Here is an 18,532-nt window from a genome sequence, read left to right as displayed (position 1 = left end):
AATTGCAGATTCAAGCAATGAAAACTCACATGAACAATTCCCATTTTTCAGTGAGTATTCTATGAAATTCTGTTTGCATAACACTAAGATAATTTTCCATTTACTTGAATTGTATGATGATTGTGTTTTAAGCACAATATCAGACAGTTAGAGGAGATACAATTAAAAATTGCTTCCTGTGTTTTAGATGAACTTATGATCTCAAACTCATGATTCTTTCAACAAAAATAAGCTATTTTTATGCATATATGTTGATGGGATTATGGAAACCAATATTAGTGGTGTGGAAATACTGATGTGGTACAGAGATTTTCATGGTGATTTTATTTATTTCACTGAATGATAATGAAATTTATTCTATAATTGTAGAACTACTTCTGTCATATCATAGACTCCCTTACACAAAATGCCATTTGATGTCTAACAGCCATGAGACTTACAGAGAAATCATACATGTGTATGTCAGATATAAAATTCATCTAGATCAATAGACTTTTCCTTGGTGAGTTCTATGTTTTAAACTACCAAATTTGAAAATATACTATTTGAGTTTATGATCATTTGCTTATTGTTCTGCAGTGGATACAGAATCATAACAATAAAACTAAGTGTAAATGACAAAAAATCAGGAATAAATAAAATAGATGAGATATAGTTAACAATGGTATATTACATTTTTAAAAATAGCTAAAAGAGAGTAAGTTGAGTGTTTAACCACAAAAGAATGATAAATATGTCTGAGGTGATAGCTATAATTACCCTGATTTGATCTTTAAACAATGTATACATATATACTAACAGCACATTATACCCTATAATTTTGTAAAAAATAGATATGAGGAGGCAAGTCCACGTGATAAGAACATGCAGAACGCAAAGACTAGAGAGTTATTACTCAACCTCAAAATTTTCTTGGAGTTTCCTGGCAGCCGAAATGACAAAGGAATCTGGTAGTAGGAGAATTCGAGTTTGATAATATTTTTATATGAGAAACCATGCCTTCAGGAAAAGTTTTGTGCTAGTTCTTTGCAAGGCTGGCTACAGAATTGAATTCTCCCTCTGTAGATATTCAACTAAAAGAGTTAATTCTATAACTGTAAGTGAGTCATAGAAACAAGACATTAAATGCTATGGTAGTCAAGACATAGAAAGTGCCATTTCTGCTTAGGTATAGTTTCAATGTGATTCAAAGCTGGCCTGGAAACAAAATCTTGGGAAATAGGTTTAAAGGAGAACATGAAACGCGGTCCTCTGTGGCGGTGGATGCAGCGCGCGGCGCTCACAGCTTCAGACACAAGGTGTCGCTCTTTACTCGGTCCAAAGAATTCCTTCCCAGGTTGCGCTGAGCAATCAGGCACTCCCCGTGCTAAACGCCTCCATCGCAGCGGACGCCACTGTAACAGGATCCTTGGAAACCGCTCTCAAAAATGCGGTGAAATTCACATCCTGAAGCGGAAGATCTCAAAGTGTGCATGCAGAGAGTTCTATTCTGAGAGCCGATTTCCTATGCGATGTTTGGAGTGGGCGCTTCGCGACTGCTGCCCTGGCTCCTGCTGCTGGCAGCCTGGCGGGCGGGCAGCGCCCAGCTGCGCTACTCGGTCCCCGAGGAGGCCCAGCACGGCACGTTCGTGGGCCGCCTGGCGCAGGACCTGGGGCTGCCGCTGGCCGAGCTGGTGCCGCGCCTGTTCCGGGTGGCGTCCCGTGCTGGCGGGGACCTGCTGGAGGTGAACGTGCAGAACGGCATCCTGTTCGTGAACGCGCGGATGGACCGCGAAGCGCTGTGCGGGCGGAGCGCGGAGTGCAGCGTGCACCTGGAGGTGGTGGTGGAGCGGCCGCTGCAGGTGTTCCACGTGGAGGTGGAGGTGAGGGACGTCAACGACAACCCGCCCGTGTTCTCCCGACAAGAACAAAGGCTGCAGATTTCCGAATCTAAACCCCCAGACTCGCGTTTTCCGCTGGAGGGAGCTACTGACGCGGACATAGGGGAGAACGCTCTATTAACCTACAGACTAAGTCAAAACGAATATTTTTCCTTAGCTTCTCCAACAAATAGTAAACAGACTAAAAGACTCTCTTTGATACTGAAGAAGCCTCTGGACAGAGAGAAAACGCCAGAATTCAGTTTACTGCTGACGGCTACCGACGGGGGCCAGCCGGCGCTCAGCGGCACCGTTCACCTGCTGGTGTGCGTCCTGGATGTTAACGACAACGATCCGGAGTTCGATCAGCCAGAATTCAAGGTGAGGCTGACAGAAAACAGTGCCCGAGGGACTCTTGTGATGCAGCTGAACGCCACGGACCGAGATGAAGGAGTCAACGGGGAGGTGACATACTCCTTGGTGTCGATTAAGCCCCGCGAGAGACTCTTGTTCTCCCTGGATGAGAGCAGCGGAGAAGTGAGGGTGAATGGAACTTTAGATTACGAAGAAAGCAAATTTTATGAAATTGAGATCCAGGCTACAGATAAGGGGATTCCACCCATGGCTGGTCACTGTACAATCCTGGTGGAAATCTTAGATGAAAACGATAATCCACCCGAAGTGGTGGTCACTTCTCTGTCACTGCCCATACGCGAGGACGCTCCGGTGGGCACGGTGATCGCCCTCATCACTGTCTCCGACCGCGACTCGGGCGCCAACGGGCAGGTGAGCTGCGCCCTGACGCCCGACGTGCCCTTCCGGCTGCTGTCGACCTTCAGGAACTACTACTCGCTGGTGCTGGAGAGCGGGCTGGACCGCGAGCTGGTGTCGGGCTACGGCGTGGTGGTGACGGCGCGCGACGCGGGCTCGCCGGCGCTGCGGGCGTCGGCCAGCGTGTGGGTGGAGGTGGCGGACGTGAACGACAACGCGCCCGCGTTCGCGCAGGCCGAGTACACGGTGTTCGTGAGGGAGAACAACGCGCCGGGCTGCCACCTGGTGACGGTGTCGGCGCGCGACGCGGACGCGCGGGAGAACGCGCGCGTGTCGTACTCGCTGGTGGAGCGGCGCGTGGGCGAGCGCTTGCTGTCGAGCTACGTGTCGGTGCACGCGGAGAGCGGGCGCGTGCACGCGCTGCAGCCGCTGGACCGCGAGGAGCTGGAGCTGCTGCGCTTCGAGGTGAGCGCGCGCGACGCGGGCGTGCCGGCGCTGGGCAGCAACGTGACGCTGCAGGTGTTCGTGCTGGACGAGAACGACCACGCGCCGTGGGTGCTGCCGCGGGGCGCGGGCGGGCCAGCGAGCGAGGCGGTGCCGGTGTGGGTGTCGCGGTCGGCGGGCGCGGGCCACGTGGTGGCGAAGGTGCGCGCGGTGGACGCGGACGCCGGCTACAACGCGTGGCTGTCGTATGAGCTGCAGGCGGCGCCGAATGCGAATGCGAATGCGAATGGGGCGGTGGCGGCTGCGTCGGGCGGGGCGCGGCTCCCGTTCCGCGTGGGGCTGTACACGGGCGAGATCAGCACGACGCGCAGCCTGGACGAGGCGGACTTGGCGCGCCAGCGGCTGCTGGTGCTGGTGAAGGACCACGGCGAGCCCGCGCTGACGGCCACGGCCACGGTGCTGCTGTCGCTGGTGGACGGCGGGCAGGCGGCGGCGGCGGCGGCGGCGGCGTCCTCGTCGCGGGCGGGTGCGGCGGCGGCGGCGGGCGGCGCGGCGGCGCTGCTGGACGTGAACGCGTCCCTGATCGTGGCCATCTGCGCCGTGAGCAGCCTGCTGGTGCTGACGCTGGTGGTGTGGACGGCGCTGCGGTGCTGGGCGCCGGCCGCGGAGGGCGCGTGCGGGCCGGGGCAGCCGGCGCTGGTGTGCGCGAGCGCGGTGGGGAGCTGGTCGTGCTCGCAGCGGAGGCGGCAGCGGGTGAGCGGCGGCGAGGGCGCGCCCAAGGCCGACCTCATGGCCTTCAGCCCCGGCCTTCCTCCTGGGCTGGACAGAGAAGATGGAGGAGAAAGGTCGGAGGAGGCAGGTTCAAAACATCTGGCACCGGTGAGTTCTGTATAGATCTCTCCTATTTACTAAGTGCGTTATGTTTTCTCAAAATATAGCTTTCAACTAAATCGTTATGAAGTATATGAGATTTGTTTTAAATAACTTTTTTAGTGTTACAATATACTTACGTGTCTCGAGTCTTTTAATTGTAAGGTTAAATTTCTCTAGCTAATAAAATCCTATTTCCCTTCATATTCGATGAGAAATTATCTAGGGAAATTTGTAAGTTGGCTCTTTTCTGTCACGTAGAACTAATTAATGAATGTCACTGATCTACCGATATGCGGTGATGTCAGTAACTCCCATGGATTCCTTTTGCTGATGTTTGTCGTTCATAGTCTTTTGCATTGCTATTTTAACGTTATTAGATTGGTTTGTCTGTCTTCATGCTTGTCTCAAACAGAGCTCGCTCTTCATTAGCACCAAAATAATTTTTTTTTCCTGTGGTGGTTAAACATTCATAAATGTTTTATCCATTGAATAACCTTTAGTTTTCCCTCTACTCTACTGCTGTGATAAAATTTGTTTTTCTTATTATTTAAATCCAACTGTCCATCTTTGCATTCTGATATGATACTTTGATCAAAATAATAGTATTAAAATATTGTACATTTTTTATTTCTTGAAATAACAGATTTATTAACTGCTATGTCCTCAGAGTTGCCTGATTCATGACTCTTAAAGCAAACTAGGCAAATAATCACATGTTGCAAGCTTATAAAATGAGCGCATATAGGGTTATAATATCTGCAGTGAATGGTAACTGGCATTCTTTGCTAAGTTTGTGTGATTCTTCTAGAATGGAAAAAAAGGTAACTTTACTCAAGTGAGTGCCCAGTGACATTGATCGGTTTCGTTCATTTCTCATTTCCACAGTTCTGTCTTTAAATGCCTTATCTATACTGCTTACAAATTTTTCTTCCCATGTTGCATAATCACATATAAAGGTTCTAGCAAAATCATTTATCTCTTGGTCATTCTTCTAATTTCCTGATTCATAACTACCTGTAGAATGATGGAATCAGACTCTGTTTTTCAAAATAAATAGATATGTAGACTTTTAAAAAAACTTTTTCACCTGAATATTGATTGGGTAAAAACATTTTTAAATATTCAAAAGTAGGCAACAAAATATAAAATATTTTAGACTCAAAGTGATTAATCATTTATGAACTTTTTCAAATATAATAAATATGAAAATTAGGGAAAATATTAGTACTGATTTCCAAATCAAGATCATTCATATTTAATTTTAAAAGTCATTGAAATGTTTTCAGGATAGGCTAAAATTCCACAAGTCATCACTTTTATATTACTGAAGTAACTAATATACATTTTTAATAATTCGCAATTACCTTGACTTATTTCTACAGGCTAATATCTTTTGTACTTATTTTTAAAAGTCAGGGTTACATTCTTTGGTGTAATGTTATAATTTCAGTATATTTTGTAGATCAGTTAAGTTTTAAGCTAATCTTAGTTGTCCTGTCTGCTTAATCATTTAATTAAGTCTAACAGTGTTAAGGACTACATGACATTGTATTTTTCCATTAAGTTATTTAGCAAGTATGATACACTAGGTATTTTTGGAAATGGAAAATAGGAAATTAAGCAAGGTTATATTAGACAACTTAAATAATTAGTCTGTTAGCATCAAAATTCAAATGTTTTTGGTTAATAATCAATTTTGTGGTTTTTTCTACATGTAGAGTCATTTGTGGTTATATTCTGGGTATGTGAAGTCTTCACACTTTAGTTTCCTTTACTACATTAGAAAAGGAATGGCAGCAAATAATTGATTTAAAGATTTTTGACTTGAAAAGTAATGAACTTACAGAATCTATATTTATATTCTCATAGTGTGCTGTGGGATCTTTAACTGCTTTTTATTTTTCCTTGAGACTGGTTTTGAATGAATGAGTAAAATCATGAAGGGGTTTTTGATTCCCCCTTGCATTGAAGCCACTATTCTGGTTTTTAGTTTAGTTTTTTTTTTTTTTTTTGAAGAGAAGCATATTCCTAGTAATTACTAAGTGATCTCTTTTGGGGAAAGATTTGAAAAGAAACCAACAGGAGAGCATCAAGTTCATGTTCTTTTGACTTTGTCAAGGAGATGAAGCTTAAAGAACACTCCAAGAGATCTTTTTCATATTAGTGTTCTGCTGCCACCTTAGAAAAATTTATAATTGGGGGATTTTGACTGAATATGTTACATGAAAATGGTAAACTTTCCAGAACATGTACCTGAGCTTTGTTTTGATTTGTGGGAATGGGAGCAGTTATATGAAATGCCATCCTTCTTAAAAAAGCAATCAAGACACCAAAAACAAGACACCCTTAATATGTATGAATTCTAGTTTTCACAGATTTGTGAAGGAAACCATTTATATAGAGTATTGTTTAGTTAACAAATATTATAGTTTGTTTTACTAAATGATGAAGTTCTTGACTTTGTTCTAAAATCTTAGAATGGAGTGGTTGAGGCTAAAAATCATAGAACAGTGTGAATTGTAAGCTATAAGGGAAGGAATCATGCATACCATTTTTTATTCTCCATAGTGGATAAAGAGTGGTTTCTGACATACACCTTATTTCAAAGATGGATTTGTGACATAGTCTGAAGCCGAAATGTTTTACATAACCAACCTATGAAAGAAATATTTGTGCTGTGTTCCTATCATACTTGTACACTTTAAGACATGTACAGATAATAAAGGAAAATATCCAAAAGTTGAAATAGAATTTATTGGGACCCAAGTGGTCAGACCAAAAAGAGATTTCTCTTGTACTTACATAATCAGTCACATGATGTCGCTGTATACTCAAAAGGTGAAGAAGAAAAATTTCCGGCTCCGCACCCAGATTCCAGCGGTTCAGAGGAGGGGCGACTCCAAACTGACCGGAAAGCTGGATAATATCTATTAAGTAGGTATTTACAGAAAAGCAGACCGCGCCTAAGAGATCTTACGCGACAGCACCCTTAAATCTGCAAATCCCACTACAGAGGACCTCTGCATCTGCGATGCTGTTTTCCCTGCCAGGAGGTTCCGGAGCCCGGCGCCTACTGCCCTGGCTTCTGCTGCTGGCAGCCTGGCGGGCGGGCAGCGCCCAGCTGCGCTACTCGGTCCCCGAGGAGGCCCAGCACGGCACGTTCGTGGGCCGCCTGGCGCAGGACCTGGGGCTGCCGCTGGCCGAGCTGGTGCCGCGCCTGTTCCGGGTGGCGTCCAGGGCCGGTGGGGACCTGCTGGAGGTGAACGTGCAGAACGGCATCCTGTTCGTGAACGCGCGGATGGACCGCGAGGCGCTGTGCGGGCGGAGCGCGGAGTGCAGCGTGCACCTGGAGGTGGTGGTGGAGCGGCCGCTGCAGGTGTTCCACGTGGAGGTGGAGGTGAGGGACGTCAACGACAACCCGCCCGTGTTCAGACAAAGGGAACAGAAGGTGCTCATTTCCGAATCTGCGCCTCTGGACTCTCGTTTTCCTCTAGAGGGCGCTTCAGACGCGGATATCGGCGTAAACGCTCTGCTGACCTATACATTAAGTCTAAATGAGCATTTTGTGCTTAAAATGGTAACGGAAAAAAACAAAAGTATGTTACCTGAGTTGGTTCTTCGGAAGTCGCTGGACAGAGAGGAAATAGCAGAACTTACTTTACTACTGATGGTGGTCGATGGCGGTAGACCGGGGCTGACAGGATCCGTTCAAATCCAGGTAGCCGTCCTGGACGTGAATGACAACGCGCCGGCCTTTGAGGAGCCAGCCTACAGAGTAGTGTTGTCTGAAAATGTCCAAAACGACACGAGTGTGGTTCACCTGAACGCTTCCGATCCAGACGAAGGACCGAATCGAGAAATTGCCTATGGAATCAGAACGATTTTGCCAGAGAGCAAGAAATGTACATTTGTAATCAATCCTGACACAGGTGAAATTAGAATTTACGGGAACCTGGATTATGAGGAGAACGATGAGTATGAAATTCAGGTTCAGGCAACTGATAAGGGGGTTCCGTCCATGGCTGGTCACTGCAGCGTCCTGGTGAAAGTTCTGGACTTGAATGACAATGTTCCTGAGATAACGGTCACTTCTCTGTTGGTGCCCATCCGCGAGGACGCTCCGGTGGGCACGGTGGTCGCCCTGGTCAGCGTGTCCGACCGCGACTCGGGTGCCAACGGGCAGGTGAGCTGCGCCCTGACGCCCGACGTGCCCTTCCGGCTGCTGTCGACCTTCAGGAACTACTACTCGCTGGTGCTGGAGAGCGGGCTGGACCGCGAGCTGGTGTCGGGCTACGGCGTGGTGGTGACGGCGCGCGACGCGGGCTCGCCGGCGCTGCGGGCGTCGGCCAGCGTGTGGGTGGAGGTGGCGGACGTGAACGACAACGCGCCCGCGTTCGCGCAGGCCGAGTACACGGTGTTCGTGAGGGAGAACAACGCGCCGGGCTGCCACCTGGTGACGGTGTCGGCGCGCGACGCGGACGCGCGGGAGAACGCGCGCGTGTCGTACTCGCTGGTGGAGCGGCGCGTGGGCGAGCGCCTGCTGTCGAGCTACGTGTCGGTGCACGCGGAGAGCGGGCGCGTGCACGCGCTGCAGCCGCTGGACCGCGAGGAGCTGGAGCTGCTGCGCTTCGAGGTGAGCGCGCGCGACGCGGGCGTGCCGGCGCTGGGCAGCAACGTGACGCTGCAGGTGTTCGTGCTGGACGAGAACGACCACGCGCCGTGGGTGCTGCCACGGGGCGCGGGCGGGCCAGCGAGCGAGGCGGTGCCGGTGTGGGTGTCGCGGTCGGCGGGCGCGGGCCACGTGGTGGCGAAGGTGCGCGCAGTGGACGCGGACGCCGGCTACAACGCGTGGCTGTCGTACGAGCTGCAGGCGGCGCCGAATGCGAATGCGGCTGGGGCGGCGTCGGCTGCGGCGGGCGGGGCGCGGCTCCCGTTCCGCGTGGGGCTGTACACGGGCGAGATCAGCACGACGCGCAGCCTGGACGAGGCGGACTTGGCGCGCCAGCGGCTGCTGGTGCTGGTGAAGGACCACGGCGAGCCCGCGCTGACGGCCACGGCCACGGTGCTGCTGTCGCTGGTGGACGGCGGGCAGGCGGCGGCGGCGGCGGCGGCGGCGTCCTCGTCGCGGGCGGCGGGTGTGGCGGCGGCGGCGGGCGGCGCGGCGGCGCTGCTGGACGTGAACGCGTCCCTGATCGTGGCCATCTGCGCCGTGAGCAGCCTGCTGGTGCTGACGCTGGTGGTGTGGACGGCGCTGCGGTGCTGGGTGCCGGCCGCGGAGGGCGCGTGCGGCCCGGGGCAGCCGGCGCTGGTGTGCGCGAGCGCGGTGGGGAGCTGGTCGTGCTCGCAGCGGAGGCGGCAGCGGGTGAGCGGCGGCGAGGGCGCGCCCAAGGCCGACCTCATGGCCTTCAGCCCAGGCCTTCCCCCGCCTCAAGAGGATTGTCTAAACCCATCCAGTGAAGTAAGTGATAATCATGTGAGAATATTTGTTTCCCTTAAGAACTTGCCTTTATGTTGGAATTAATTCTTCCCTTTCATATTTTCTTCATAATGTTATCTTTTAAATGTATAATATTTCATCTTTTGTTGCTTTCCTGTATTACTCCCATTGCCATATGAAATTTTAAGAGACAATGGAGGCTGTCGATCTCTATACTTAAAGATTTTTATATTATTTCCCACTATATAGGAATGATTTGCTTTTTCAAATTATAGTATGTTGGATTAAAACTAATATTTTTGTAACTCAAAATACTGGTCTTATTCAGGATTAGAAACAAGTGACAAGATAGTATAATGATTCCAGGTACCATTAACTTGGTTCTTTAGTGGAGCCTCACGTGGTTAAACGATTAAATTAGCCTCCTGGACTTCCATTTTAATTTTATTATAATACAGACATGATAATATAAAATTTCTTATATTCTAACAACAAATAGATTTTATTTTTAGAGGAATAATTTTCTGTCATTTTTCTCACTGAATAACTTTCAAGTTTGGTACTGTACCATCCTTATTTGTCTAGGAAACAATAAAACAGTTTCTCAATTAAAATATTTAAACAGCATCTAAATCAGGATGTATCTTACAATTGAAGGTTTATAATGTATTTGGAGGTTTTCCTTTTTTGCCACAGAAATAATGGCAGATCTTGCTTTAATGGCATTTAGGGATTCAGTAACATGGCCCCTTTTATTTTCTAGGCTCTGTGCTAAGATTTTAAATTGCATTATCTTATTTAATTATCGGATGAACTGTACCACCCAAGTAGAGTAATTGTCATCCTCACTAACATATGAGAAACCTGAACTTAGACAGATAGCTCATTAGAAGGGGCTCAAACCCATTTTTGGAGGATCTCAAACCTATTATGGGTGCTACTGCTCTGTACAGTGAATCTATTTTTTTTAATTTTTATTTTTTTTGACAGGCAGAGTGGACAGTGAGAGAGAGAGACAGAGAAAGGTCTTCCTTTGCCGTTGGTTCACCCTCCAATGGCTGCTGTGGCTGGCGCACCGCGCTGATCCGAAGCCAGGAGCCAGGTGCTTCTCCTGGTCTCCCATGGTGGGCAGGGCCCAAGCACTTGGGCCATCCTCCACTGCACTCCCTGGGCACAGCAGAGAGCTGGCCTGGAAGAGGGGCAACCGGGACAGAATCCGGTGCCCCGACCAGGACTAGAACCTGGTGTGCCAGCGCCTCAGGCGGAGTATTAGCCTATTGAGCCGCGGCGCCGGCCCAGTGAATCTTTTAAAGTGTATTTACATCTTGTGACTTTGTTTTCCAAAAGTATCCAAATGCTTCTCTTCCACCACAGAATAAAGCATTACTCTCCCTCGCCAGTAATGAAGGCATTAACCTTTGTAGGCTTGTCTGCTTTCTCACACATGTTAGGTTAGGACCCGGAATGTAGCATATGTTCAATCGAGACTTTCTGAATAAATGTATGGTGTTGAAATGTATTGCCTGGGCAATCCACTACATTTTAGAAAGAGGAAGAGTAAAATGAGGCAACATTTTATTCAAGCTTGTCTTGAAAGATCACAGTTCAATAGCAAGGCATTGCAGATAGATTAAAATGACTAAATGAGCAGTCTGCTCTGGTGAATATGTATTTGAAGGATTAGAGCAGGGGAGAATCTGAAGGCAAGAAAATGAGTAAAATCTTTTATAGTAATTTCAGTTGCAAGTGATAGGGACTTGAATTGTGAAAGCAGAAATGGATTGAAGGAAACATGTACAAGAGGCATAGGCAATGTAGAAGCAACAAGATTATGACTGACTCAATACAAATGATAAAGGCAAAAAGAATTTGACACTTGCTTCTTAGTTTGGTCAACTGAGTGGATGAAGTTGCCATTAACCAAGATGCAGACACAGTTGGAGAAGCAATTTGTGTTTGAGTAGTGAATGGAAAGAGATGTTTAAGAAAATTCTACTCTTGAGGTTCTAGAAGAATAGCATTGTCCATGGAAATATGGTTCTGGAACTCAGAGATTGTAGATGTAGATTTTGGAGTAATTGTTTTAGGGAATAATATAAATCCATGAAAGAATGAAATGAGAGAGAGAGAGAGAGAGAGAGAGAGAGGTTGAAAAGTAGTGTGTCCAAGAAGAGAATTTAAGTGTGTAGGCATGTTAGTTCCTGGGGATGCTGGGTGGTGTCAAACAACAATAAATTTATTCTTTCACACTTTTGAAGACCAAAAATCCAAAATCAAGGTGCTGGTACCACCGTACTCCTGGTTGCTCCAGAGGAGACTCTGTTCTTTGTCTCTTTGATGGCTTTTGTTCCTTATCTTGTGGCTGCACCATCCCAATCTCTGTCTTTGTGGTCACATTACCTATTCTCTTTCCATGTTTTCTTCCCTGCATTTGTTTTATTAGGGTATGCACTTATGGTCTACCTGGATAGTCTAGGATGATCCATGGAACTTTTCAGATACTTAATTTATTCACATCATTTGCCATTTGTCTGCAGGTTATGAGGATTAAAACGTGGATGTATCTTTGGGGTGGGCAGCACTCAAACTACTGTAGTAGGCTTGAAAAATCATAGGCAGCATAGACTACAGATGGCTGAAACAAAACTCAGTGCACTTTTCAAGTAAATGTTAGAAGTTAGAGGTGAAGGGAAGGGAATGAATGTAATTTTTTTAAAAAAAAATGCAAGAGTAATATTTATGTGTATTTAGAAATGTTTGAGGGAAAGAAACAAGTAAATAAGGAGCTAAAATGCAGGAATAATATATACATATATATGTATATATCTAGAAATGTTTGTTGTTGAGGGAAAGAAACAAGAGGGAGATACTAAAAATTAGCAAGAGAATGAAGCTGAAGATGAAAAATAGTTAAGAGGAAATAGAAAATAATAATTTTTAAAGAGCATAGAGTTGTCCTTAGAAGTAGAAACAGTTTTTCCTTTGAGCTAGTAGGGACTGAAAAATAAAGAAGGTTGATAGAAGAAGACAGCCATTGAGTTCCTGTTTGATGACTTAGCTCTCAACAGTCAAATCAAAGGCAATTAAAGGCATATGGGGCAGTGAGGTTGAGAATTGGAATAGAGGTGACAGAATATGAATGAATTTCTGTAGGCAAGACAGTAGATTTAATTATGAATTATGAAGGTCCAACTAAAGTAAACTTCTAGAGAATACAAATAGTCATCATGGTTAAATAGCTACTTTACACTGAGAAGTGCCATTGGAAGAATAGGGAATGGATGGTTATACTGTATGGGGAGACTACAGAAAATATTAGAGGAGTGATAAGCAAATGAGTGATTCTAGTGTATCTGGAAGAGAATATTCTAAATGATTACTATGAGTCTATTTAGTTGGAGAAGTGAAGCAATTTAGGACTTGATAAACAAGAGGAGTTAGAATCAAGGGACTATTCCTGTCGTAAGAGTAAAGCTGTGTTAGTAGAAGTAGTGGTGCAGGAAAGGTGATGAGGGCAAGAAAATACTCAGTAGTGTACCCAAATTTTCAGAGGGGAGCAGAGGCACAGAAGTGGACCCAACTGTGATTTCCTATAGAGATATACACAGACCTGACAAGATAATTATGGGAGCTGTGATGTATTTTCATTGTGCTCTTTGTCCTGGAACATTGTATCTTGGTAGAGATAGTTATAGCAAATAGACAAAAGTAGGATCCCCTTCCTCCCTTCCCTGCTAAATATTTGTTAATGTCTGTTTGTAGCTATTGTCACCTGGAAAATTAGAGCCAGTTTAAAGGATAGCAATGATTTTCCCAGTGATGATGAAGTGAGATGGGTAGGGAGAAGAACCTTTTGGTAGCAATTCAAACTCTATTAAATACAGAGGATGCCAGCTCTTGGCCTGCTTTATGCAAAAAGAACCCCACCCCTGAAAGCATTCTTGTGTCTATGCACACACAAGGTTGTACACACAATGAATGACTGGATGCTTCCCTTAAAACACGCACATTTTGTCATCATTTCTAAGCCTTACCTGGGGAAGTTCATACATATGGTAGCTTTATTTTAAAATGTTGTCAATATTTCCCACCGTCATCGTTTTATTCTTAGGTGACTGTGTTCCAATTTGGAGTTAGTGGCTGTTTGGGGGGGGGGGGATGTCTTGAAAGATATCACAGGAAACTGACTTTCCCACCAAAGTCCGCATCAGCTGGAGACCCTCAAAATGAATGTTTATGTTTTCTGTCTTTTAAAATTCTGCACGGACAGTTCACACAGTTAAAAATAAGTGTGTAGGAAAATGGAACTCATTAACCCACTGGCAACTAAGATACAGTACTGAGCGGAATATGAGAATTTACTGTTTTTGAGAAGGTAAACGTTTCTACTTCAGTTATGAATTTGCAGTGAAAAAGTCAGGAAATGCAAGGGGGGGAAAGCTTACACCAGTGGAAAATCTGAAAACTCAGTCGTTCGTACACTTACACGTTCGTGCGCATGGTGTCGCCCTTCGCTGAGAGCGCTTCCGCGGAGACCCACACCGCTTCCTCCTTCCTCCGGGAAAACGCAGACAGCGGACATCCGATGCACATTCGCCCGCACGAAGAGGCTGTAAAACTGGATCTTGAGAGGGAGTTTGAGGTAAGGCATTGAATCTACTGTAGGTACTCTGAAGTCTTTTCGAGTGTACAATGCTGTTTACCCGGCGAGGAGGCCCAGGAGCCCGGCGCCTACTGCCCTGGCTCCTGCTGCTGGCAGCCTGGCGGGCGGGCAGCGCCCAGCTGCGCTACTCGGTCCCCGAGGAGGCCCAGCACGGCACGTTCGTGGGCCGCCTGGCGCAGGACCTGGGGCTGCCGCTGGCCGAGCTGGTGCCGCGCCTGTTCCGGGTGGCGTCCAGGGCCGGCGGGGACCTGCTGGAGGTGAACGTGCAGAACGGCATCCTGTTCGTGAACGCGCGGATGGACCGCGAGGCGCTGTGCGGGCGGAGCGCGGAGTGCAGCGTGCACCTGGAGGTGGTGGTGGAGCGGCCGCTGCAGGTGTTCCACGTGGAGGTGGAGGTGAGGGACGTCAACGACAACCCGCCCGTGTTCCCTGAAAGTAAGAAAAGAATCATCATTCCAGAGTTGATACCTCCGGAAACCCGATTTCCACTAGATGGCGCATCCGATGCAGATATCGGAGTGAACTCAGCCCTGACCTACCGACTGGATCCCAACGATTATTTCTCCTTGGATACTCAAAACAATCGTGAGCAGACGTCTTCTTTATCGCTTGTGTTGAGGAAGACATTGGACAGAGAGGAAATGCAGGAGCATAGTTTATTACTGACAGCTGTGGATGGAGGGAAACCGGAGCTGACCGGCACAGTTCAGCTGCTGATCGAGGTTCTGGATGTGAATGACAACGCCCCGGCTTTTGACCAGCTCCTTTATAAAGTGAGACTGTTAGAGAACGTATTCAATGGGACAGTATTGATTCAACTAAATGCGACAGACCCGGATGACGGTGCCAACGGAGACGTGGTGTACGCATTCAGAAAGCCTACACCGCCGGCAGTGGCCAGTGCGTTTGTCATACATCCCAGCACTGGGGAAATTAGGACGAAAGGTAAACTGGATTTTGAACAAACGAAATTGTATGAAATATACGTGGAAGCAATTGACAAAGGGAATATTCCAAGGACAGGTCACTGTACCCTATTAGTGGAAGTCCTAGATATAAACGATAACGTCCCAGAGATCACTATCACTTCTCTGTCACTGCCCATCCGAGAGGACGCTCCGGTGGGCACGGTGATCGCCCTGGTCAGCGTGTCCGACCGCGACTCGGGCGCCAACGGGCAGGTGAGCTGCGCCCTGACGCCCGACGTGCCCTTCCGGCTGCTGTCGACCTTCAGGAACTACTACTCGCTGGTGCTGGAGAGCGGGCTGGACCGCGAGCTGGTGTCGGGCTACGGCGTGGTGGTGACGGCGCGCGACGCGGGCTCGCCGGCGCTGCGGGCGTCGGCCAGCGTGTGGGTGGAGGTGGCGGACGTGAACGACAACGCGCCCGCGTTCGCGCAGGCCGAGTACACGGTGTTCGTGAGGGAGAACAACGCGCCGGGCTGCCACCTGGTGACGGTGTCGGCGCGCGACGCGGACGCGCGGGAGAACGCGCGCGTGTCGTACTCGCTGGTGGAGCGGCGCGTGGGCGAGCGCCTGCTGTCGAGCTACGTGTCGGTGCACGCGGAGAGCGGGCGCGTGCACGCGCTGCAGCCGCTGGACCGCGAGGAGCTGGAGCTGCTGCGCTTCGAGGTGAGCGCGCGCGACGCGGGCGTGCCGGCGCTGGGCAGCAACGTGACGCTGCAGGTGTTCGTGCTGGACGAGAACGACCACGCGCCGTGGGTGCTGCCGCGGGGCGCGGGCGGGCCGGCGAGCGAGGCGGTGCCGGTGTGGGTGTCGCGGTCGGCGGGCGCGGGCCACGTGGTGGCGAAGGTGCGCGCGGTGGACGCGGACGCCGGCTACAACGCGTGGCTGTCGTACGAGCTGCAGGCGGCGCCCAATGCGAATGCGAATGCGGCTGGGGCGGCGTCGGCTGCGGCGGGCGGGGCGCGGCTCCCGTTCCGCGTGGGGCTGTACACGGGCGAGATCAGCACGACGCGCAGCCTGGACGAGGCGGACTTGGCGCGCCAGCGGCTGCTGGTGCTGGTGAAGGACCACGGCGAGCCCGCGCTGACGGCCACAGCTACGGTGCTGCTGTCGCTGGTGGACGGCGGGCAGGCGGCGGCGGCGGCGGCGGCGTCCTCGTCGCGGGCGGTGGGTGCGGCGGCGGGTGCGGCGGACGGCGCGGCGGCGCTGCTGGACGTGAACGCGTCCCTGATCGTGGCCATCTGCGCCGTGAGCAGCCTGCTGGTGCTGACGCTGGTGGTGTGGACGGCGCTGCGGTGCTGGGCGCCGGCCGCGGAGGGCGCGTGCGGGCCGGGGCAGCCGGCGCTGGTGTGCGCGAGCGCGGTGGGGAGCTGGTCGTGCTCGCAGCGGAGGCGGCAGCGGGTGAGCGGCGGCGAGGGCGCGCCCAAGGCCGACCTCATGGCCTTCAGCCCTGGCCTTCCTCCGGGTCCGCTCTCTACAGGGGAAACTGGAGAAAGAGAAGCGGATTCAGAACATTTGAAGGAGGTAACCTTGTATTTAAAAAAAAAATCATTGTACTTACCTGGTCTTTTAGTCTTCATTGGCTGTTTTTAAAAGTATCTTTAATTCTACTTCTGTTTAAATAGTTTAATTTCTATTTAAATTTCTATTAAAATATCTATTTCTATTTAAGTAGTTTAATTTCTATTTCTGTAATTTTTATGGTATTTAACTATTGTGTTGACATTTGATTTTAGGCGTTTTTCAATGTGAAATTTTAACATGGAACCTTCGATGAGATGTTCAAAATATGAATAATCACTGTATTTGGAATAGTTTTAAGTATTTGCTGCATGCATGATCATTTGCAGGACATGCTACCTTATGAGAACTTAAACAAGTAGAAAATTTGTTTTAATAAGGCTAATTATAATTTTAAGTTTTGAAAATTTTAATTAATACATATACTCACATTCATGATTGTTTTAAAGAGTTTCAGGACTTTTCACCTAAATTCCTTGTTTTGCAGTGCATTTTCTCCCTTTTTAAAAAAATCTTTTTGGAGGAAGTGTCGTTTTTCTCTATTGCTGTTCTCTAATCACCTCAGTGTTTCTCAGGCTTTGATTTAAAATACCTTGTGATTTTTCTTTTTCATAAAAAAATGATTTACTTGCGAGGGATCAGGAGTTAGAGTGATGAGCTCATCCTTGGGGTCGCTCCTGAAATCCCTAGGAGCTGAGGAGTCAATCCCAGTCCTCGGTGTGAGTGTCAGGGAACCAGCGGTGTGAGTGTCAGGGAACCAGCTCAGAGCCATCATTTGCTGCTCAAAGTGTTCATCAGCAGGAAATGGGAACTGAACCAAAGCCAGGACTCTGATTCAGACTCCAGAAATCGGATGCAGGTGTCCCAGTCTGCATGTTAACAATGAGATCAATCTTTTACATTGTAATTTGCACACAAATAATTATTTTATACACATACATACCTAGTGTTATTTTTGTTGTCACATTTTACATTTCGGTAACTATTACCTTTTGGAAATCCCTGCAAATCTGATATTTTTAATGGCTGTGTGGTAGTACTCCGTAGTGTGGAAGTATAATTATGTATTCAGTTATTCACCTGTTGATGGGCAACCACTTTGCTTCAGGTGTTCTTTTGTCTCCATAAACTCTGCTTGCTATCATTATAAAAGAACATATATTTCCTAAAATATTGGAAATATTTATTTCTAAGAAATGGAATCTGAGATGTATAGTTGTTGCATCAAAAAGCATTAATAATTAATGCATTAATAATAATTAGTACATTGCTAGATTGCTTTCTAAGTATTTTGTTGCACTTTAAATTTCCAACAACAAATTATGAGCACACTTTTCCTTTTATTTCCAGAAACAGTAGAGGCTGAACTTTCTAACAATGTGATCTCTATATAGTGACATCTCATTATCATTTAAATGTTTAAGATTTATTTACTTGAAAGGCAGTAACAGAGAGCAAAAGCATGAGAGAGAGAGAGAGAGATTGATTGATTTTTCATCCACTGGTTCACTCCCCAAATGACCTCAGTGGTTAGGGCTGGAGCAAGCCAGGAACCAGCAACTCTATCTGGATTCCCATGTGGTTGGCAGGGGCCCATGCACTTAGACCATCGTCTGCTGATTTTCTAGGTGCAGATGGGATTCTTTTTTTAAAAAAAGATTTATTTTTATTTATTTGAAAGTCAGAGTTACACACACACACACACACACACACAGAGAGAGAGAGAGAGAGAGAGAGAGAGAGAGAGAGAGAAAGAGGTGTCTTCCATCTGCTGGTTCACTCCCCAAGTGGCTGCAACTGCCAGAGCTGTGCGGGTCTGAAGCAAGAGCCAGGAGCTTCTTTTGGGTCTCCCACACAGGTGCAGGGGCCCAAGGACTTGGGCCGTTTTCCACTGCTTTCCCAGGCCATAGCACAGAGCCGGCTGGAAGTGGAGCAGCTGGGACTTGAACCGGCGCCCATATGGGATGCCAGCACTGCAGATGGTGGCTTTACCTATTAT

At 48.1% G+C, this 18,532-nt stretch overlaps 3 protein-coding genes across 4 annotated transcripts in view; all 3 read left to right on the top strand.

The window, feature by feature from the left end:
• The first annotated feature begins 17 nt into the window (after nt 1–17).
• Nucleotides 18–6,881, top strand: LOC133758787 (protocadherin alpha-11-like). Its single transcript, XM_062189931.1, has 4 exons — nt 18–50; nt 1,337–1,432; nt 1,497–3,953; nt 6,786–6,881. The coding sequence occupies exons 1-4, from the start codon at nt 18–20 to the stop codon at nt 6,879–6,881; spliced, it is 2,682 nt and encodes an 893-aa protein (XP_062045915.1).
• Nucleotides 6,882–6,930: 49 nt separating this feature from the next.
• LOC133758786 (protocadherin alpha-12-like) lies at nt 6,931–9,468 on the top strand. Its single transcript, XM_062189930.1, has one exon. The coding sequence runs from the start codon at nt 6,979–6,981 to the stop codon at nt 9,466–9,468; it is 2,490 nt and encodes an 829-aa protein (XP_062045914.1). The 5' UTR covers nt 6,931–6,978.
• A 4,605-nt stretch (nt 9,469–14,073) lies between these two features.
• Nucleotides 14,074–18,532, top strand: part of LOC133757974 (protocadherin alpha-C2) — a 130,086-nt gene continuing 125,627 nt past the window's right edge. Inside the window, exon 1 of one of the 2 annotated variants that reach the window (XM_062188992.1) lies at nt 14,074–16,536. In XM_062188992.1, the coding sequence (XP_062044976.1) occupies nt 14,077–16,536 (2,460 nt within the window). In that variant the 5' untranslated portion in view covers nt 14,074–14,076. The remainder of the gene's footprint in view (nt 16,537–18,532) is intronic. The other variant, XM_062188991.1, reaches the window with a different exon arrangement.

This window comes from Lepus europaeus, chromosome 4 (assembly GCF_033115175.1).
Source record: "Lepus europaeus isolate LE1 chromosome 4, mLepTim1.pri, whole genome shotgun sequence".
NCBI classification, from domain to species: domain Eukaryota; kingdom Metazoa; phylum Chordata; class Mammalia; order Lagomorpha; family Leporidae; genus Lepus; species Lepus europaeus.
This window is presented reverse-complemented; position numbering and strand designations above follow the sequence as displayed.